This window comes from Erigeron canadensis, chromosome 9 (genome assembly GCF_010389155.1).
Source record: "Erigeron canadensis isolate Cc75 chromosome 9, C_canadensis_v1, whole genome shotgun sequence".
Taxonomy (NCBI): Eukaryota; Viridiplantae; Streptophyta; class Magnoliopsida; order Asterales; family Asteraceae; genus Erigeron; species Erigeron canadensis.
This window is the reverse complement of record NC_057769.1, coordinates 6,720,120-6,736,828: the sequence shown is the minus strand read 5'-3', so window position 1 is coordinate 6,736,828 and position 16,709 is coordinate 6,720,120. Positions and strand designations below refer to the sequence as shown.

Sequence of the window (16,709 nt, the reverse complement as noted above, 5' to 3'; positions counted from 1 at the left end):
TTTTATAAAAGAAAAATAAAACAAATTAAAAAAAAATAAAAAAATTAATAACTAAACATTAAGTACCATTTAAGTAATTAAGAAACATATAGGTATGAAACCAGCAATATCGTGCAAATGTTAGGTACCATTTCAGTAATTAGGAAACGCGATATTACATATTTACCCCTCACGTGCAAGTCACGTGGGGGGGTTTTAACGGCCAGCTGACGGCGTTAGCCTCCAGTATGATCCGAGTGGAGATTTGCATACGTTGGGTATGATCAGCGTAATTTCGAAAGGAAAGGTATGAAACCAGTAATATGGCACAAACGTGAGGTACCATTTCAGTAATTAACTCTTAATTAAATGATTGTAAATATTAAAAAATTCTCTCAAGTTGATGGCTAAAAATAAATATAAATTAATCAAAGGCTAAAAAGTGTAAATTATTGATGGAAAACAAAAAAATATAAATTAATGTGACTTTTTCTACAAATTAATATAAATACTAATATAATAATATATTTGGATAATGATTATTAGGATTTTTAATTTATAATTAATCTAAATGATGACATAAGCGAGAATCAATTTGATGAAATTGATCGATTTAATTGGTTAATAAGTCATTAGTTCAACTGTCTTATAATGTCACCTTTATATATAGTTTATACTGTGCTTTGGTCAATATAAGATGATGTAAACATGCTTTTGAAAATCACGACCACACTTACATGATACACAATACGACGACGGAGAAAGAGGAAAAAGCCCACCGGCGTGAGGGTCCATGACTGGGAACTAGTGATGGTAAAATAATCAGAAACTACTTAAAGTCTTCTTAATTAATCATTCACAGGTGTAATCCAAATTGGCAAGACTATATATAGGAAATGCCTTATGATATTTGGTCCAAGCTAAAGACAATGACATATACATGTTTAAGATATCTTATTATCTCCATGTGAAGGAATGTTTGACCAGGTTTTATCACTTTGCATTTTGGAAGCACTGTCTTGCAAATTAGACGTTTTCGTCTCACGCGTAAATTGGCAAAACTATATAATTACCACTTTGCATTCTCTACAGTTACTTATATTATATTATTGGTAGATGAAAGATACGAGTATCGTTCTTATTTCAAGATACACTTTGCATTATGTATGAGTATGTTCATTAATGTTAGTTCATGTTTGTTCACTTCACGAACAAGCAAATTTTTTAAATAAGAGTTTATGTTAGTTTATTTTTTCACAAACTGTTTATTAAATTTAATTAAAAAAAAAATGAATAATTTATGTCTAGTTCATGTTCCTTTGATTCGTTTACAGGCCTATTCACAATATCCTCTTTCTTCCTCAAAAAAATTAAAATTCAGTCTACTTCACTCGTTTTCATTTGCAAGTATTTAATATGCACATAAAATGTACTGATAATGCCGCACTGCATACCCGCTTATGGCGGAATTGGGTACTCTTGATGATAATACATGTGTACCAGCCAACTCATAGTACATAGTAAGTTAGTAACCAAATTGAAGAGGCTTTTAAATTGTCATAAACAATGTTGTCATTTGTGTCGCATAGATGGAGCACTGTGTGCAAAAGGGAGTTGGCATAGAATTATAAACAAAGATAGGACAACATAAAACAATTGTAAAGTGTGAAAATGTTTTCTCCTGGTGTATATACTTACAAAGGAAGATGGATATATGTACTGGTTGACATGTTATGAGTACTGGGATAGGAGCATTTAATTGTTTATGTTAAGAAAACACAACTTTTCATTTGCACTAAAAAGGTAGAACATTGCTGTCTTCCTTTAGAATATTTTTGGCGATTATTTCTTTATAAAACCAACTTTAACTTACCTGTCTCATACATTAGTCTAATAGTTTTGTGGTGGAAGTACAGAGAGTACAAAAAGGGGTTGCCAGATGTTAGACAGGATGATATCGTGGTAAGCTAGCTTGAACATTACATTGTTACATACATGGTCGGGTTGGTCTGGATACTAATGGGTCGGGTATTATAGTTGTTTTGGATTGAAATCAGCGGCTTATTAAATTAGCACACAGATGTAAAGCCCAACTAGACAGCCATCCTTTGTCTTATTATGACTAAATATTTCTAAAAGAATCAAAGATGATTACTAATGTTACTCGTACATTATGAAATTACAAGAAACTTGTCAAAATTGCATATAGTGAAAACAAATGGGTGTTTTATACATTTAGTATTTTTCATTTCGCGGGTCCGACTAACCAGGACTTTTAAAATGAAAAACGGATAATGAAGTTTGGAGGACATCATTTTTGAGGCGCGGGAATACCTTTGAGGACATCCCTTAGAGCGTAGTAATGGCTGTCACACTTATGGTCCGCAATCAAGTTGTTTGACAGTAGTATTCTCTGAAAATGTTCACCCGTATGTCTCTTCCAAAGAGTGAACTTGTTCACTTTGTTGCCGTTGTGTTTTTCTTCCTTTCTCTTCAGATAATAAACAGTACCCGGAATAAATAATTCCTCCTTAGGATATGCTAAATCGTGTATTTTCTCTTTAATGTCTTCAGCTTTTGCTACATCCAGCTTGGAGGTCGAAGGGATGCCACTTCGTACTGCCACTGAATCTTTGCTACTGGGAACATCTGTTATATTAGATTAAAACAGTACTGAAGTCAAACCTTTTGGTTAAATGTGAGGTAATGGAAGGTAAATCGATAATAACTCAATCAATAAAACACTCCAAGAGATGAAAGAAATAAAGGTTTGAAAGAAAACTCAATTTCGTAAGAGTACGTAAATGTAGAAATTGGTTGGTTCTGTAGCTAATCAAGACGGTAATTATTTTGGTACATGTCAATATCAGTTGGCCTGAAACATATTTTGGTCAAATATACATATACTAGTAATAGAAAATTGGTATGGCAAAAGTTAATCTCCATCCAGTCCAAGTAAGTAAAACAGAAAAAGAGAGTTCATGCTTTCAAATAATAGATTACTCAAAAGACCTGTTCTTATTCAAGTATTCACTATTCAGAGAGGACCAAACAAAGCTTTACTGATTCAGCTCTCGTTACTTTCATTCGGTCTCCTTGCACAAGGGTATGGATATAACTGTTTACATCAAAGGGACTGGTTTTTCTTGCTATTTGTTTATTCAATTATGATATAAATGAATTAAGAATTTTGTGAGTAGTCTACTTCCCATCTAATGATGAATCCAATAATTCTTGCGGGGAACTTACATGTATAGCTTAGATTAGTTCAACATACAACACGAGTAAAGTGATTAAGGAGGTTTTTAAGGATAGAAAATACACTTCAGGTGACATTTGGACCATTTGACCTTTTTCCTTTTTTAGCCAAACGGCAAATAGATGAGGTTGTTTTAGAGAAAAAGCATAAATAACCAAAAATCATCTTAAACATATACCAAAAAACTCAAGTTTTTCACAAAATTGCAACTACCTAAGTCAAATATTTTTGGTTCAAAAAAATTCAAAATTAGCATTTTATATCAAGGACATCCTCAGGTTCAAAAGATTTTTGGTTATAGTTACTCAAGTAACCAATTCATTTCAACTTTTAATAACTAAACATAAGAATCTACTTCTTGAAAAGCAGAGCTTAGTCAGCTTACCAATTAATTTTGCCTCGTTTCCGAACTTGGTATAATCAACTAGCTTCCTAGCTGCATCTTGTACAGAAGACACGACCTGTTTTGCGTTTGTAACTAAATCCACAACACTTCTCCAGTCCTCCTTCTCAAAGATGGTTTTCCTGCAAATGAAAGGCGAAATTTAACAAAAATATCATCATAATCTTGTAATCCCCGTCATATTATCCACAAAAACTCATACTTGAATTGATAGGTTACCTTACTCATCTTTTTGGGTAAATTACATAAAAGGTAACCAACTTGGGTCAAATTTCTGTTTCGGACAACCGACTTATAATTCACCAAAAAGGCTGAAACTTTCAAAGATTTTGATTGGAAGGCTTGAACTTTCATTTAGGGTATTTCAATTACCCAGTCGAAACAATGAGACGGCATGTGGTGTGTTGTAAATTTTGACAATATGGACTTTTTACTAAAGTGGTATATGACAACAGGATTAACTTACAAGACAGCATAAATGATATATTCTGATAGTTTGGGCCTTCATATGGATGGTAACAAAGTTGGTTACAGAAATAAAATTTGACCCAAAAGTGGTTATTTATACAATTAGCCGTTTAAAAGTCTCAACTCGGGTAAACTCAAACAACAAACAGAAATTTGGAATTGTGCTATTTGACCAAAAGCGGCCGCCTTAAAGCAGGCTCAATGATATGTGTCATTTGCCATGCTAGTAAAGTTTTACTGGTAAAGTCTGTAGTGATAAATGTTACTTACCAATCAGTCTGAAGAATTTCATTCCTCAATCTCATCAGTGTAGCTACACTCAGCCTCGGGATTATATCATCCTGTAAGTGGGAAAACCACATATCTAAAACTAGGATGTACCAATAACAGCAATAGATACTTTAGCAAGTTCGATAATATGGATGCTCAAAGTATATACCAAACCTGCATACAAACTGTTGTGACATAATCTGAGCAGCATTCTGCAAGCTCTTTGGAAACACAAGGCGGTGTGCCATATCCAACTGCCGTAACAATTTCAGGGTTAAAACCCAACTCTTCACTTGATTTTCTACGAAGCATTATAGCTAACATTGAAGCAATTGCACCTCCAAGTGAATGGCCCACCAGCCTTAACCTAAACCCCTGTAGACAAATTAGTATTACACCATAAAGAACACATGAAGTAAATAAAGCAAAAAATTAGAAGTCACAATATGGTTCTGTCAAGTAACTGGTCTACACAGGAAATTTTTTGGTACGCTTTAAGCTAAGCTAGGTTGTCCACTTACCCGAAACACTTTCTAGAAAAATATAAATTAGTTTTTCATAAGTAAACGGTAATGTCTGTCTTTGGCAAAAACAGGACTGATTAATTATCATGAAAGGAAGATTCTCGCCACCTCATGCTTCTCAAGATACTTTTTAATGGTTCCTATCTCATGAGTGAGAAACCAACGTGCAGCCTCGGCAGTACCAAAATGAGTTGAATAGCCTTCATAATTGACTTCCACGTCACTGGAAGAAACTATGTCAGTGATAAGGTCAGAGACTGTATGTGTTCCACGAATTCCAAAAATCACAAGTTTATTGCGTGTATCAATTCCAATGTAGTAGCCTGGTCGCAGCATGCTAGAATTTTTCACAAATTTCATAATATTGCTCTCTCGAAGCATGCTGTTTTTTGCTAGACCAGCAGCACTATCCCTATATGCTCCTTTTGCTAGTTCCACGTGATATATAAGATCCTGGATCTGCAGAAAAGAAAGATCAAGTAAGAACGATATGAAGGTAGCTAGTTTTGTTAATTGCAATGTTTTCAGTAATTACCACGGCGTCAGATGAAATTTTTACTCCATTAACATCCTCAAATGGATTTGCAGATGCTTGCTTAAGGTAAATAAGGTATAAACCTATGGTAAGATCACTCAAGCTCCAATCTTTGACTCCAAGTTTACTCCGTTGGATGCTTGAAAGGATCTCCGCAAGCGTTCGACTACTAGGTGGGATTTTGTTTCCATGTGCATCTACTGTGAGATAGATATATAATGGATATACGACGGGTTATGTACATATCAAGCTCCGAAAAACACAATCACACATAAAATGTAAACAAACCTGTGGGAAAAGGCCACCTCCACAATTGCACAGCAGGATCAAGTGCTTTGCTAAGCCAATCAAGTTCTAACTTCCACTTATTATTAATTGCATCATCATCGTCAGAATTGTATTTGATCCCGGATTTCGAATCTGTTTGGTTTCCTTGTTGAGATGTTTTAGGTGATACAGATGCATCCTTTGTGTCCTTGTCAGATTTTTCTACCTTTGACCATTGTGATTGATAGCGGTTGAGAGTATCATATACAGACCATTGATATGATTCTCTTCGTCTTATCAGCTTGAAACTCAAATCTACCACAAAAAATAGAAGGAAATAAATAAATACGACATACAAACTAGTCCAAAAAACTAAGATTATGCAATACAGGGCAAAATATTAATGCAGATAAGATTCTCTCTGTTTGTGATACAAGTTGCTACATGTTTTGATCAACTAAACACTTATATCTAAAGTAATAAACGCAAAGCATTGTAGTAACCTCTAGTATCACCCACAAACTTTAATGTTCGTTATTCAAGAAGTGATATGATGTTAACTTCTAGAGGAGAGACTGCGCCTTAAGTCGCTTGCTTTTTCTACAAAAAGAGTTTATAGTGAGTTTGATGGTGCTTTGCTGGCTAAAATAGATCTAAGTCTTGTCCAAATTCTAAAATTGCTCCACACACCCAAGGGAAGGTTCCTAGTTCAACTTCTATGCACTAATATTCACCATCCTTGATGAAAAAAATGACAAAATCTTCGCTTTGAGAAAGCCTATAGCTTAGTTAACGATAATACTTGAAATACTTTAAAAATTGAAATCTAAAATCCCTGCCCCAGAATAATGTTTCTTGAACTTTGAAAGTGATACCCTATATTTTCACTTTTAAGTGATACAGACACATGTTCTTCCTAAAACATGTTTGCATCTATTGTAATTTAGAAAGCCAACTGGCCTACACCATACGGCCCAGATCCATCACATGAGAGGCATGCTTCTCCCCAAGAGTGAGACGATTCCCTCCAGCATGTAGCCTAGTTGAATCCGAAGACGTAGGGAATCAGAAATCAGGTTCTAAAACACCATATGGCCAAAGAGGAACCTAAATTGTACTTCTATCCTCAAAAACTATAAAAGCTTTTATAAATGTCTCCCTAAAACTGAGACAGAAACTTGTTAGCGTCTAAGGCACATCAATATTTACAGTACATGAAACGGAAAATAACAAATTTGTACTCGCCTCCATAACGTATCCTAGTTGGTTACAGAGGCTGAAGCATTTCAAAGTATCCGAAATCAATCCACAACATAACCAAAATGGAACCTACTTTATGAAGAAAGAAAATCAGTTGGTGTACTTAATTTACCTCTCAGTGTAACGGGTCTAAGGCGGTTTTACCACGGGCCAATAAGGGTTGCAGAAAAATCTAACCTTTTTAACAATTCACACTAAAAAACCTTTTTTCAAGAAAATCTTGAAAACCATTCTCCTATATATCAAACTTCTATAAAATGGGCCCAAAATAACTAACTAAATAAACATAATCAATATGCAACAAAAATCATCAAAAACTTATAAACTAATCACATAGGGGTTCATAATAAAAGATATTAATATTTTGTATAAAATGATGATACATAAAAGGATGAAATATAAAATGAATCAATAGATACATACATACCAATGTTATGTAACAGGCGTTTCATGTATATATTAGTAGCAGCCATTTTTGATTAATAAATCATTACTTTGATGTGTTAAAAATAGAAAGCATGAACAGGGGAAGGAAGAAAGGAAGAGGTTCTATTAGTTTCTAAAGAGGTGGGTTTTTTGCTTTTTTTTTTCTAAATATATTAAACAAAGCGACTAACTAACTTGGTTGGTCAATTGGGTTATTTTTTGGGAAATGGGTTGGGTCATCAGAAGTGGGCTACTTTTTATTTCTTATAAGGTGGATTAAATTCATTCATGAATTAAAGATTACTACCCATATTGTTTTGTTATTGGTATTTTAGTGATTATGGTGGGCTAAATTGGGTCATTAATTAAAGGGCTTACAAAATTGAGATTGGGTCATCTTAGGGTAGTTTGGAGAATTTGTGTTTACAAAAACATGTTTAAAAATTGATTGTAGATTGCAATTCTCCCTTTGATTGTAATCGAGATAAGTCCAGTTAATATATAGGTAGATTCGAGTTGGAGTTTGATTTGACCCAATTCAAGTCAATTTTGAACTAGACGTATGCATGCACGATACAGTGATGATGGTGATAGCGGTGGTGGTTATGGCGACGTTGATGGTGGTGGTGGCGGCGGCGTTGGTGGTGGTGGCGGTGTGGTGATGAATGTAAATTTAATTTATGTAAAAAGAGTTAGTATGGTTATATAAGATTGGAGTATCTATGTAGTAAGTTATTTCATTAAAGGAATTATAAGTATATACATATATATCAGATAAAGATGTTTAAATTAGCAAATAAAGAGGAGTGATAATATGATCATTTTAAATTCTAAATTGCTTAAAAGAAGAATGAGTAGTTTGTTACATAGTTTTTTCTCCTAAAGGTAATTATCATTCATAACGCTTACCCCTAAAAGAGCGAGATTAGCTATTGGCCCGTGTTAAAATCGGCTGAGACCCGTTAAACTTATACCACTTAGTGTTATGGGTCTAAGTCCATTTTAATTTTAACCTTTTTTCAATATTTGGTTTGGATAATCACACAAGCTTTAAGTAAACCATATTATGATTTAACCTTGGTTTTAGTTTTCAAGTTAAGCTTATAGTGTGACCAAGAATCGCATATCAATATTGATTGATTAAAAATAACAATATGAATTGAATCTCATGACCAGCAAACGACATTTTCTCTTTCCTTTTTAATCTATTTTTAGAAAGAAATTTTATTAATTGCGTTGCAACTTATTAAGCTTTTCTTAGCAACCACTTCTCGAATTCGAATATAACATTACATATTTAGACCAAACTTCATATGAAAATAATAATAATTGCATAGCCAATATGGTCATACTATTTTCTTGAGGGACTGAATCTTAACATGTTTATTGCATACAAAATTCTCAGCTTTCAAACATGAAAACAACTCATTTAAAACTTGTCTTTAATAATCTGAGTGTGACAGTTATTTATTTTATGTATCAAAAAAGTTAAATCTTGAACTTTAGAATACTAAAAATATTATTTTTAAAAATAGAAAAAGTTACTTAGTACATTTTTGCTTAACGATTAAAGTAACAGATCTTACAACAAACACTTAATGTTGTATTCTATGTTAGAAATACATGTATAGGGCTATTCAAAAATAAAAATATACATACATACATGTCTATAATATAAATCAAGATAGAGATAAATAATACAATTTATAATATATGAATCAAGTCAAGATCTTAACTCCAATATCAAAATTGCAAAATAAAGCACTACAATGATATGACTATACAAGACACTCTACATAGCACAAAAAGGATGGCACAAGTAAGCACAAAAAGGCAACAATGTCCTTCCAAAATTTATTAACAAAAAACAAGAAAAATATTACAGTTTGAATCAAAGTTAAGTCTTTGCCTTTGATTGCAATATCTGAACAAGTAACCAAAGTATATCCATCCGATGCACGTTTCTGTTATTTTGTCCCTGCAAACATCATCAAATAGCTTACAACCCCAGACAGAAACATTAAAGCAATCGCTGGGCAAGATTTAAAACGAAGGTGGCAATTTCGACCCATTTCCATATGGATTTCGAATAACTTTAAGAGTCGAACGTGTCAAGTAAAAGAATTGGATAAAAGGGACTGAGTCATACAAGTTAAGCCTGAAGTGTAACTTTAGTGAAAACCTCCATAATCGTTTTATTCATTTACTTAGATTACTATCAGATAAAAAGGTACCTTCGACCAACTCAACTCGACCCGACCCAACTAAAAACGATAGGTTTGCTGTAAGCTTCACTTAATGTATTACCCAACCGCCCATCTCCCCGCCTCTAACTATATAATATGCATTATTAAATTATACCTCGACAACAAAACACATCCACGTCTTATCACCGTCAGGTTCTGTGACACCTTTTAAAATGGTGAGACCCAAGCTCCGTATGGCATCTGCTATCTCGAGAAAATGGATGCCTTCCTCACACATCATCTGCATCAATACAATGGAAATTTCAGATTTCTTTGTAGTAGTGAAAAAATCAATATTTTAATATAGCACCATCAATCGCCACCATACCTCTACCAGCATTTGGCCATTTGTACCAATATTTTCTACAGTTACAGGACAAACTTTCATGTTATTCCCAACCTCCATTGCCCAACTCGAACCTTGCTCGTGACTTGAGCTTCCTCGTACACCAGTGTCCTTGCCAAGCAACTGCAATGTGCTAATTTAGTCAAAATTTGAACCACATGAATCGGTATATAAAAAAGGATAGCAAACACAAGCATGACACAAGCCTAATAATGCTTGATTATTATTACTATTGACATCAGTGTGTTGACTCTTCTTTATGGTCTGTGTGAAAAGTATACAAAGCACTACCAATCTTTCCAGTCTTCGATATAATAATAAAAAATAAGCGAAGCTAGATGTGCCGTAGGCATGTCATTTCCCCCTATTTTAAATATTTAGATCATACATTCCATAAGCCTAATACATCTTATAAATAGTAATACACTTCATTTATTTTAATAGTCACAAAATATTCGAGTAAACATCAACCATTTACTTACTAATGAGCCAATTTTGGTTTTTATATCTAACATGTCAAATGTGCAAGACATAAAATACCTGCAAGGGTTAAGGGTCAAAGGGGTCAAAAGCCGCTCAAAGTATATTTATAGGCATACAAGATACAACTTCTGCTATTGTAATCATACAATTCTTGTGGTCAAATTTAACAAACTACTCGTATTATTTTTAAAAACAATTATATATTCTTCAAAGAGAAAGAGTGTCAATCTGACCCAAAGTGAAAAGGTACACGTTTTTATACATTATCCAACCCATCCATTCTACCACTTCTACAAATGATCATCACAAAACTGATATAGCAAATCCGTACCTTCGATTCAGCATATTTATCAATTTTGTCGGCATGCTTAGTAACAGATTGCATGAATAGCATGTGTTTGATTGTCCTTTCAAGAAGCGAGTCAATGCTGCACTGTATCACTACCCATTTCAGTACTCTTAAAATCTACATATTTGAGAACGAGAAAATAATATATGCATACTACCTTCGATCCATTAGGAACAAGCTCACGAAGTTCCTTAATACGATCTTGAATAAGTTGTCGATCCCGTGGCCTAGGCCTACTACTTTCCCCAGGTTTAGCTCGTTTCTTGGTGACATTAACCGGTTCTTTCGACCTCTCTAACGGCTCACTACATCTACTTTGACTTGCTGACGAGAACCCTAATGAACTTTCGAACGAGTAACAACCTGAATTACTAGTTTGCATATCATTAAAATGAGTCTCAACCCACTTCACAGAGTTACTATACTCACTATCACTTTGACAAACATTAGCTACAACTGCTTCTAGAAGATGTTCCGAGCCTGAGTTTGGTAACAAAAGATTGCTACTGCTTGTTCCCGGCATCTCATCTGCTTTTTGCCAACTGTGAATATTGTTTTGCTGATAAAAAGCGGGCCCTAGTGCTTCAAACAGCTCATACCCGGCAGGAAATTTGTTTATAGTGTCCATTTCACTTTGTGATTCTATATTTTCACCTAGCATTTGAACGTTTGACGAGACGGGAATACCTAGATTTGCTGTTGGATCAAGATCTGATAATGTGTATGAATTGTTAATTTCATAATTTGTGGAAGTAATGGTATCATTATATGAACTAGTATTGCTGGGTGCACATCCTATCAAAGAATTTTGTAGCTCAAGAAATATCTCGCGGATGTGATTCACCATCTTCAAATCCTCGCCAATCTGTTCATTTAAGATATATACAAATTATTTCATGCAACAAATTTATAATGCACTGATTTGAAGTATCATCAAATGCATAAAAAAAATAGTAGAGGTGTCAATTTTGACCCATTTTCTTATGAATGGGTCAACGCTGATTATGTTTAATCTAAAATGGGTCAGATTAAAGTATTTAGTAGTGAACTTAAACAGGACAAATGTTACCTAAAATGTAAATTTAATGCATACCACCTAAATCGTTTTAATATAAATTTTATTATTGTTGTAATAGTATCGGCGTTGTAAACAGATGTTCTTGATGAATACAAAAAGATAAAATTATCTTACATTACTTATTGAACCAAGTTGTATGACTCCATGAGGAACAACATCCACAACAGCAACTGTCTGCATAACACAAATGTCCATTAATTTCATGAGTCGCAAACCTATTAGAGGATAAAAGTGTACTGCTGAGATGGAATCAAATATATTTGGATGGTTTAACTAAATGGAAAGAATAGAAACCAAAACATTTATTACTGTTATCGAAGGGTTAACCAGGTCATTTCAAGCCAAACCAAATATATCCTAACAAAATACTGTATTTATAATGCCAACGAACAATTATATGTTAACATGTTTTCTGATGATTAGTTCCTGTAACCTAGTTCTGAAAGAGGCTAAAAATTGCTAGTCCACAAATTTATTTCCCCGTCTTTTCCTACTAGTTTGACCTCCCCTTTTTCTTGCCCAGCATTTCAAACTACAGCCCAAACTAGTCAAACTACCCAAAGTGAACTCTAGAACTTTCAGATGCAGCTTATTGGTTGTCTGGTTTAACAGACACTTTGCATATAAACCAGTCAAACAAAATCATCCACATGTAGACTTCTTTTTAGGCCTAGTAATAATGCATTAAACGTTTGTAGTTGGACGATTCTATTCATACGACGGTAATCACACAATTGGTTTTGGGAAGAAGAAAGACAACATACCCTTATCCCAGCTGCAAACTGAGTTTTCCATCCATCATGATCCTAAAACAATAATATAAATTGTGACATACGACACATTGACCACTAATATAAAATTTAATATGATACAAATTTGTTTGTACTAAAACTATCCCTTACCTCAAAGCAGGGAAGCTGGTCCTCAGATATCCACATGTGTTTACCCGCAACAGCAACTTGACCAATGATTCTGCCAAACAAAGGTAACTTCAGATATTATCGAGAACAAAAACAGTATTTTTAAGTGTAGGTGGATAACTCAAGCCATTGCTCCTCTGAATGGGTCGTCTCGGTTCTGTTTTATCTCCAATAGGTCAAATACAAAGATAAGTAAAAAGCAATGACTCAAAGCAGTCAAGAAGACCAAAAATCACCTAATGTAAATATTAGCGTACTAACTCATGAATCCTTTTAAGAAATTAGACTAATTTGTACAATATAATTAATACTACCTTTTTATTAAGAAAATGTGATCTTTTTAACAAAATGAGATTTCTGGTCATCTCAACCCGAGTACCCCAATTGGGCTTTGTCACTGTATAATTTTTTTTTACATATTTTAACCCCTTACATAATCCGACGTCCTGACTAACCAGCTCTTTTGCAACATTATTTTTTATGTGAAAATATGACAAATTAACGTAGAACATACCCTTCTCCAAGAGAATATTGATGATAAGACATCTTTGCAACTGCTAGGCCCAGAAGGTCTTGTCCAAACTGTTCATCCGATAAACTATCAGTCATTTTCCCAAATCGTTTGCTTCCTGAAGGATCATTTTTGTCACAATAAGCATCTTCGCAAATCAACATCCTACAAGAAGTTCATATCACGGGCAACAGTAAACAACCTAAGGTATATCATTATCTTCAAAACACAAATTAATACTGATATAAAATCAATGATTTATGCAAGGACTATTCAATTTCAAGGCCCGAAGAGTATGATGCTCCAAAAAACATTTGAACTTAAGGGGGTGTTCGGACTTTGGATGTTTGTTCTTCTAATTGATAGGTGTGACTTCATAATAAGAACCAGTTGATTATAACTGATAACAGTTAGATAATTTCACATGTATCTTAATAATCAGTTTTCTTACAACTCCTTACTCAAACGCACTTTGAGGCACAGGAAAAGCCCACAATTACCGAAACAAAAAAGATCCTAAAGACCAATCCACTAATTACTCTATTTTTGATACGGTCAAACTACTATTACATACTAATAAACTGATAAATTGCATCACTAGTGTCCTGTCATGACTTGAACCCACACCAACGGATTGTGAGGAATTACCACATCAAACCATTCATAAGTAAATGGATTAAATTGCCGCCTCTACAAATTTAATAAAACACGAAACATTCAATATGTAAGATCATAGGATATCAAGAAGCTTATCTCAACAGTACAAAGTTTAATCATTATATACAACTCTAGTGCACATCAACTACTACTAACAGCCTGATTTAGATATATTTATATTCATCAACCGAAAACTACAAATCCTAAACCAAATATACTAAACACTTGTATATAAAATCCCTCTTGTATATGTGCTTTCAAAAAGCTAAATACTACAGATCCCAAAACAATTCCGTGGTATATGAAAGTTAAGCAATCAGCTGGTTATGATATATGCAAAAACAAACATGTATAAAGAAAAAGTTCTTCAAAATGATCTTACATTCGAGCAAGAGCATCTAGTTTCCAAAAAACAGCATAATTCCAATCAGTGTTAAGACAAATTGTCTTGAGTGCTTGATGCAATGCTTTACTCCCCATCTTCTCTAAATAAAATTTTTAAAAACACTTTTTCACTATAACTTCACCCGAAAACTAATCAATTATGATCCCCGAACACACGAAAACCTCTCAAAACAAAAACTAAACCTAAAAATGTGATCTTTTATACTTTTTTCAAACCCTAACTAGCTAACTGCCCCTGTAAGAACCTCTCCCAGCTTGTTTTCTCCTTAACCCTGCTCGCCGTTTTATCGGTGGGTCTACTGTAAGATTTAACAAACTATCTATTCCCATTATCTTTCCCCCAATTCTTATAACCCTGATCCTAACACAAACTTTTTTTTAAAAAATCAAATTTCACAAAATTCAACTATATAATCTATTGAAAATATCAAGAAATACACAATTTAAGAAAATACCCATCAAAATTCAAGAAATTTGTACTGGTAAGAAGCTAAAAAAGTATATTATAAAAAGCCCTTTTTTTGTGTGGATCTTGTGATCAAGAATTTTCAAGAATTTAACTAATATCAAAAGACATTGATGAAATGTATATAAAAATCAAAACTTTTTTCAATACCCAGCATAAATTTTACTTCGATTTTAGTAAAGATTTGAACTTTTTATGAAATAAAGAGATGTTTATGTGGGTGTGTTTCAAATAGTTATAAACAGAAATCAAGTAGTGTTGTTTTTCTGAAAAAGTTCAAAAATCCACCCCAAAGTTTTAAAGTTTTGCAAAATGGCATAAGTTTTGGAAACATATTTGCAAATTGACCCAATTTTCCTCAAATTCTTTTTTTTTTTTCTTAAAGAATACTCGTAATATGGATGGATGGCATGCTAGAAAGTAAAGTGTTTTAGTTTGTACAATTTGTTGGCTTCTCTTTAGTTATCATTTTTGTGAAGTTATGAGTAGCTTTTTATAGATGGTCTTCATTCTTATGGCAAACAATATGATCTTAAAGATTAAAAATGTTTCCTATTTCCCTACCATCTTTCTTGCTCATATTTTCACATAAAATACTATTCACCAATGATTTTTATAGTTAAAAGTTAGGACACCAACAAAACACTTCAATTGCCACACTTCATTTACAATATATGTGTCTAGTAATTTCATTTGTATGATGCTTTTGCCTAGGGGTTATATATAAAACTTTATGTACTCTAATAATTAAAGTATACTTTTTACAAGTAAAATTAAAAACTTTAGTACGTACTCAAGTTAAGAAATTGATTCGACCTCTTGTCAGTATCTTAACTTAGATGGAGTGACAATATTAATTTAGATTCAAAACAAAGATTCGTAGTTGGTATGAGGTTTTTGATTTGTTTATAATTATCGCAGTTCAAGCCCCGAGAAGTATCAATGATCGTGTTGATTTGTTTTGATCTAGACAGTGTAATGTAATCATTGTAGTTGTACATTGTCTCATTCTTCAACATACCCAAAGAATTCAATTAAAGTACAAACGAAATTCATAACTCTTATACATTCCAGAAAGAAATGTTCTATCTTACAAACCAACAAATCAGGATCTCAAGTCTTCATAATCCCAAAATTAGTGCTAGAAGAGGACCATAAAACTATTTGAAACATTAATGCTTGGATCATCTCTTTAATTATGGAAAGAAACCAAACATTACCAAATATGAAAGTTGTTTGCATAAAAATGGAAAACAAAATGATACTTGCCGGAACTTTCTTAGAATTACTAAACCTTGTCTAAAACATGCTCAAATGTCAACGTCTCAAATGGTTATGGGATTAGAAAAATGGTTTAGTGTTCCTATTTTGCTAACATTTAATCATTATTATATGTCATCGTTTAAATTGAGTTGATATGACCTAAAATTAATATTTGTTCTATCCTCCCTCCATTAAATTTAAACTCCGTATATTTTCAAATCCAAGTTACAATATGTCCCATGGGTAAGAATGTAAGATTTATTTTGGTAATTATGAGAAGCTTTATGAGTTACTTTGGGTATTATTTTACCATGAACTGATCATATAATGAATACTCCCAACTTTTTTGTTTGTTGTAAAATTAATTTCACTCTTTAATTGATTTTTTTTTGTTTGTCAAAAAAATAAGTTTACTCTTTAATTGCCTTAAAACTGACCGATAACTCATTTGTTTGTCTTTAATAGTAATCTTTTATTAAGAATAAATTTAAGTTAACTACTTTTTTTCTTAGTAATTTGTTTTGGGGTTTGTTAAATACAGCCCTTAGGCTGTGTTTAAGGTGCATAAATCGTTTGTACATTAACATGAAAATC

General features: G+C 33.1%; 2 protein-coding genes across 3 annotated transcripts; both read right to left on the bottom strand.

Moving 5' to 3' along the window:
* Nucleotides 1–2,086: 2,086 nt before the first annotated feature.
* Nucleotides 2,087–7,516, bottom strand: LOC122581770. Its single transcript, XM_043754046.1, has 8 exons — nt 7,393–7,516; nt 5,727–6,020; nt 5,439–5,638; nt 5,012–5,362; nt 4,554–4,754; nt 4,380–4,450; nt 3,624–3,763; nt 2,087–2,628 (listed from the first exon to the last, which is right to left on the bottom strand). Exons 1-8 carry the CDS (start codon nt 7,436–7,438, stop codon nt 2,291–2,293), a joined length of 1,641 nt encoding a protein of 546 aa, XP_043609981.1. The 5' UTR covers nt 7,439–7,516; the 3' UTR covers nt 2,087–2,290.
* A 1,562-nt stretch (nt 7,517–9,078) lies between these two features.
* On the bottom strand, nt 9,079–14,974 carry LOC122581268 (transcription factor bHLH155-like). Of its 2 annotated transcripts, none has more exons than XM_043753458.1 (10): nt 14,364–14,974; nt 13,328–13,489; nt 12,796–12,865; nt 12,658–12,699; nt 12,008–12,067; nt 10,973–11,680; nt 10,798–10,899; nt 9,966–10,106; nt 9,753–9,878; nt 9,079–9,369 (listed from the first exon to the last, which is right to left on the bottom strand). In XM_043753458.1, the coding sequence occupies exons 1-10, from the start codon at nt 14,459–14,461 to the stop codon at nt 9,289–9,291; spliced, it is 1,590 nt and encodes a 529-aa protein (XP_043609393.1). In that variant the 5' UTR covers nt 14,462–14,974; the 3' UTR covers nt 9,079–9,288. The 2 variants fall into 2 exon arrangements, with proteins under 2 accessions (XP_043609393.1, XP_043609394.1); XM_043753459.1 differs by having other exon boundaries at nt 13,328–13,442; nt 14,364–14,417.
* Between the last annotated feature and the right edge of the window lie 1,735 nt (nt 14,975–16,709).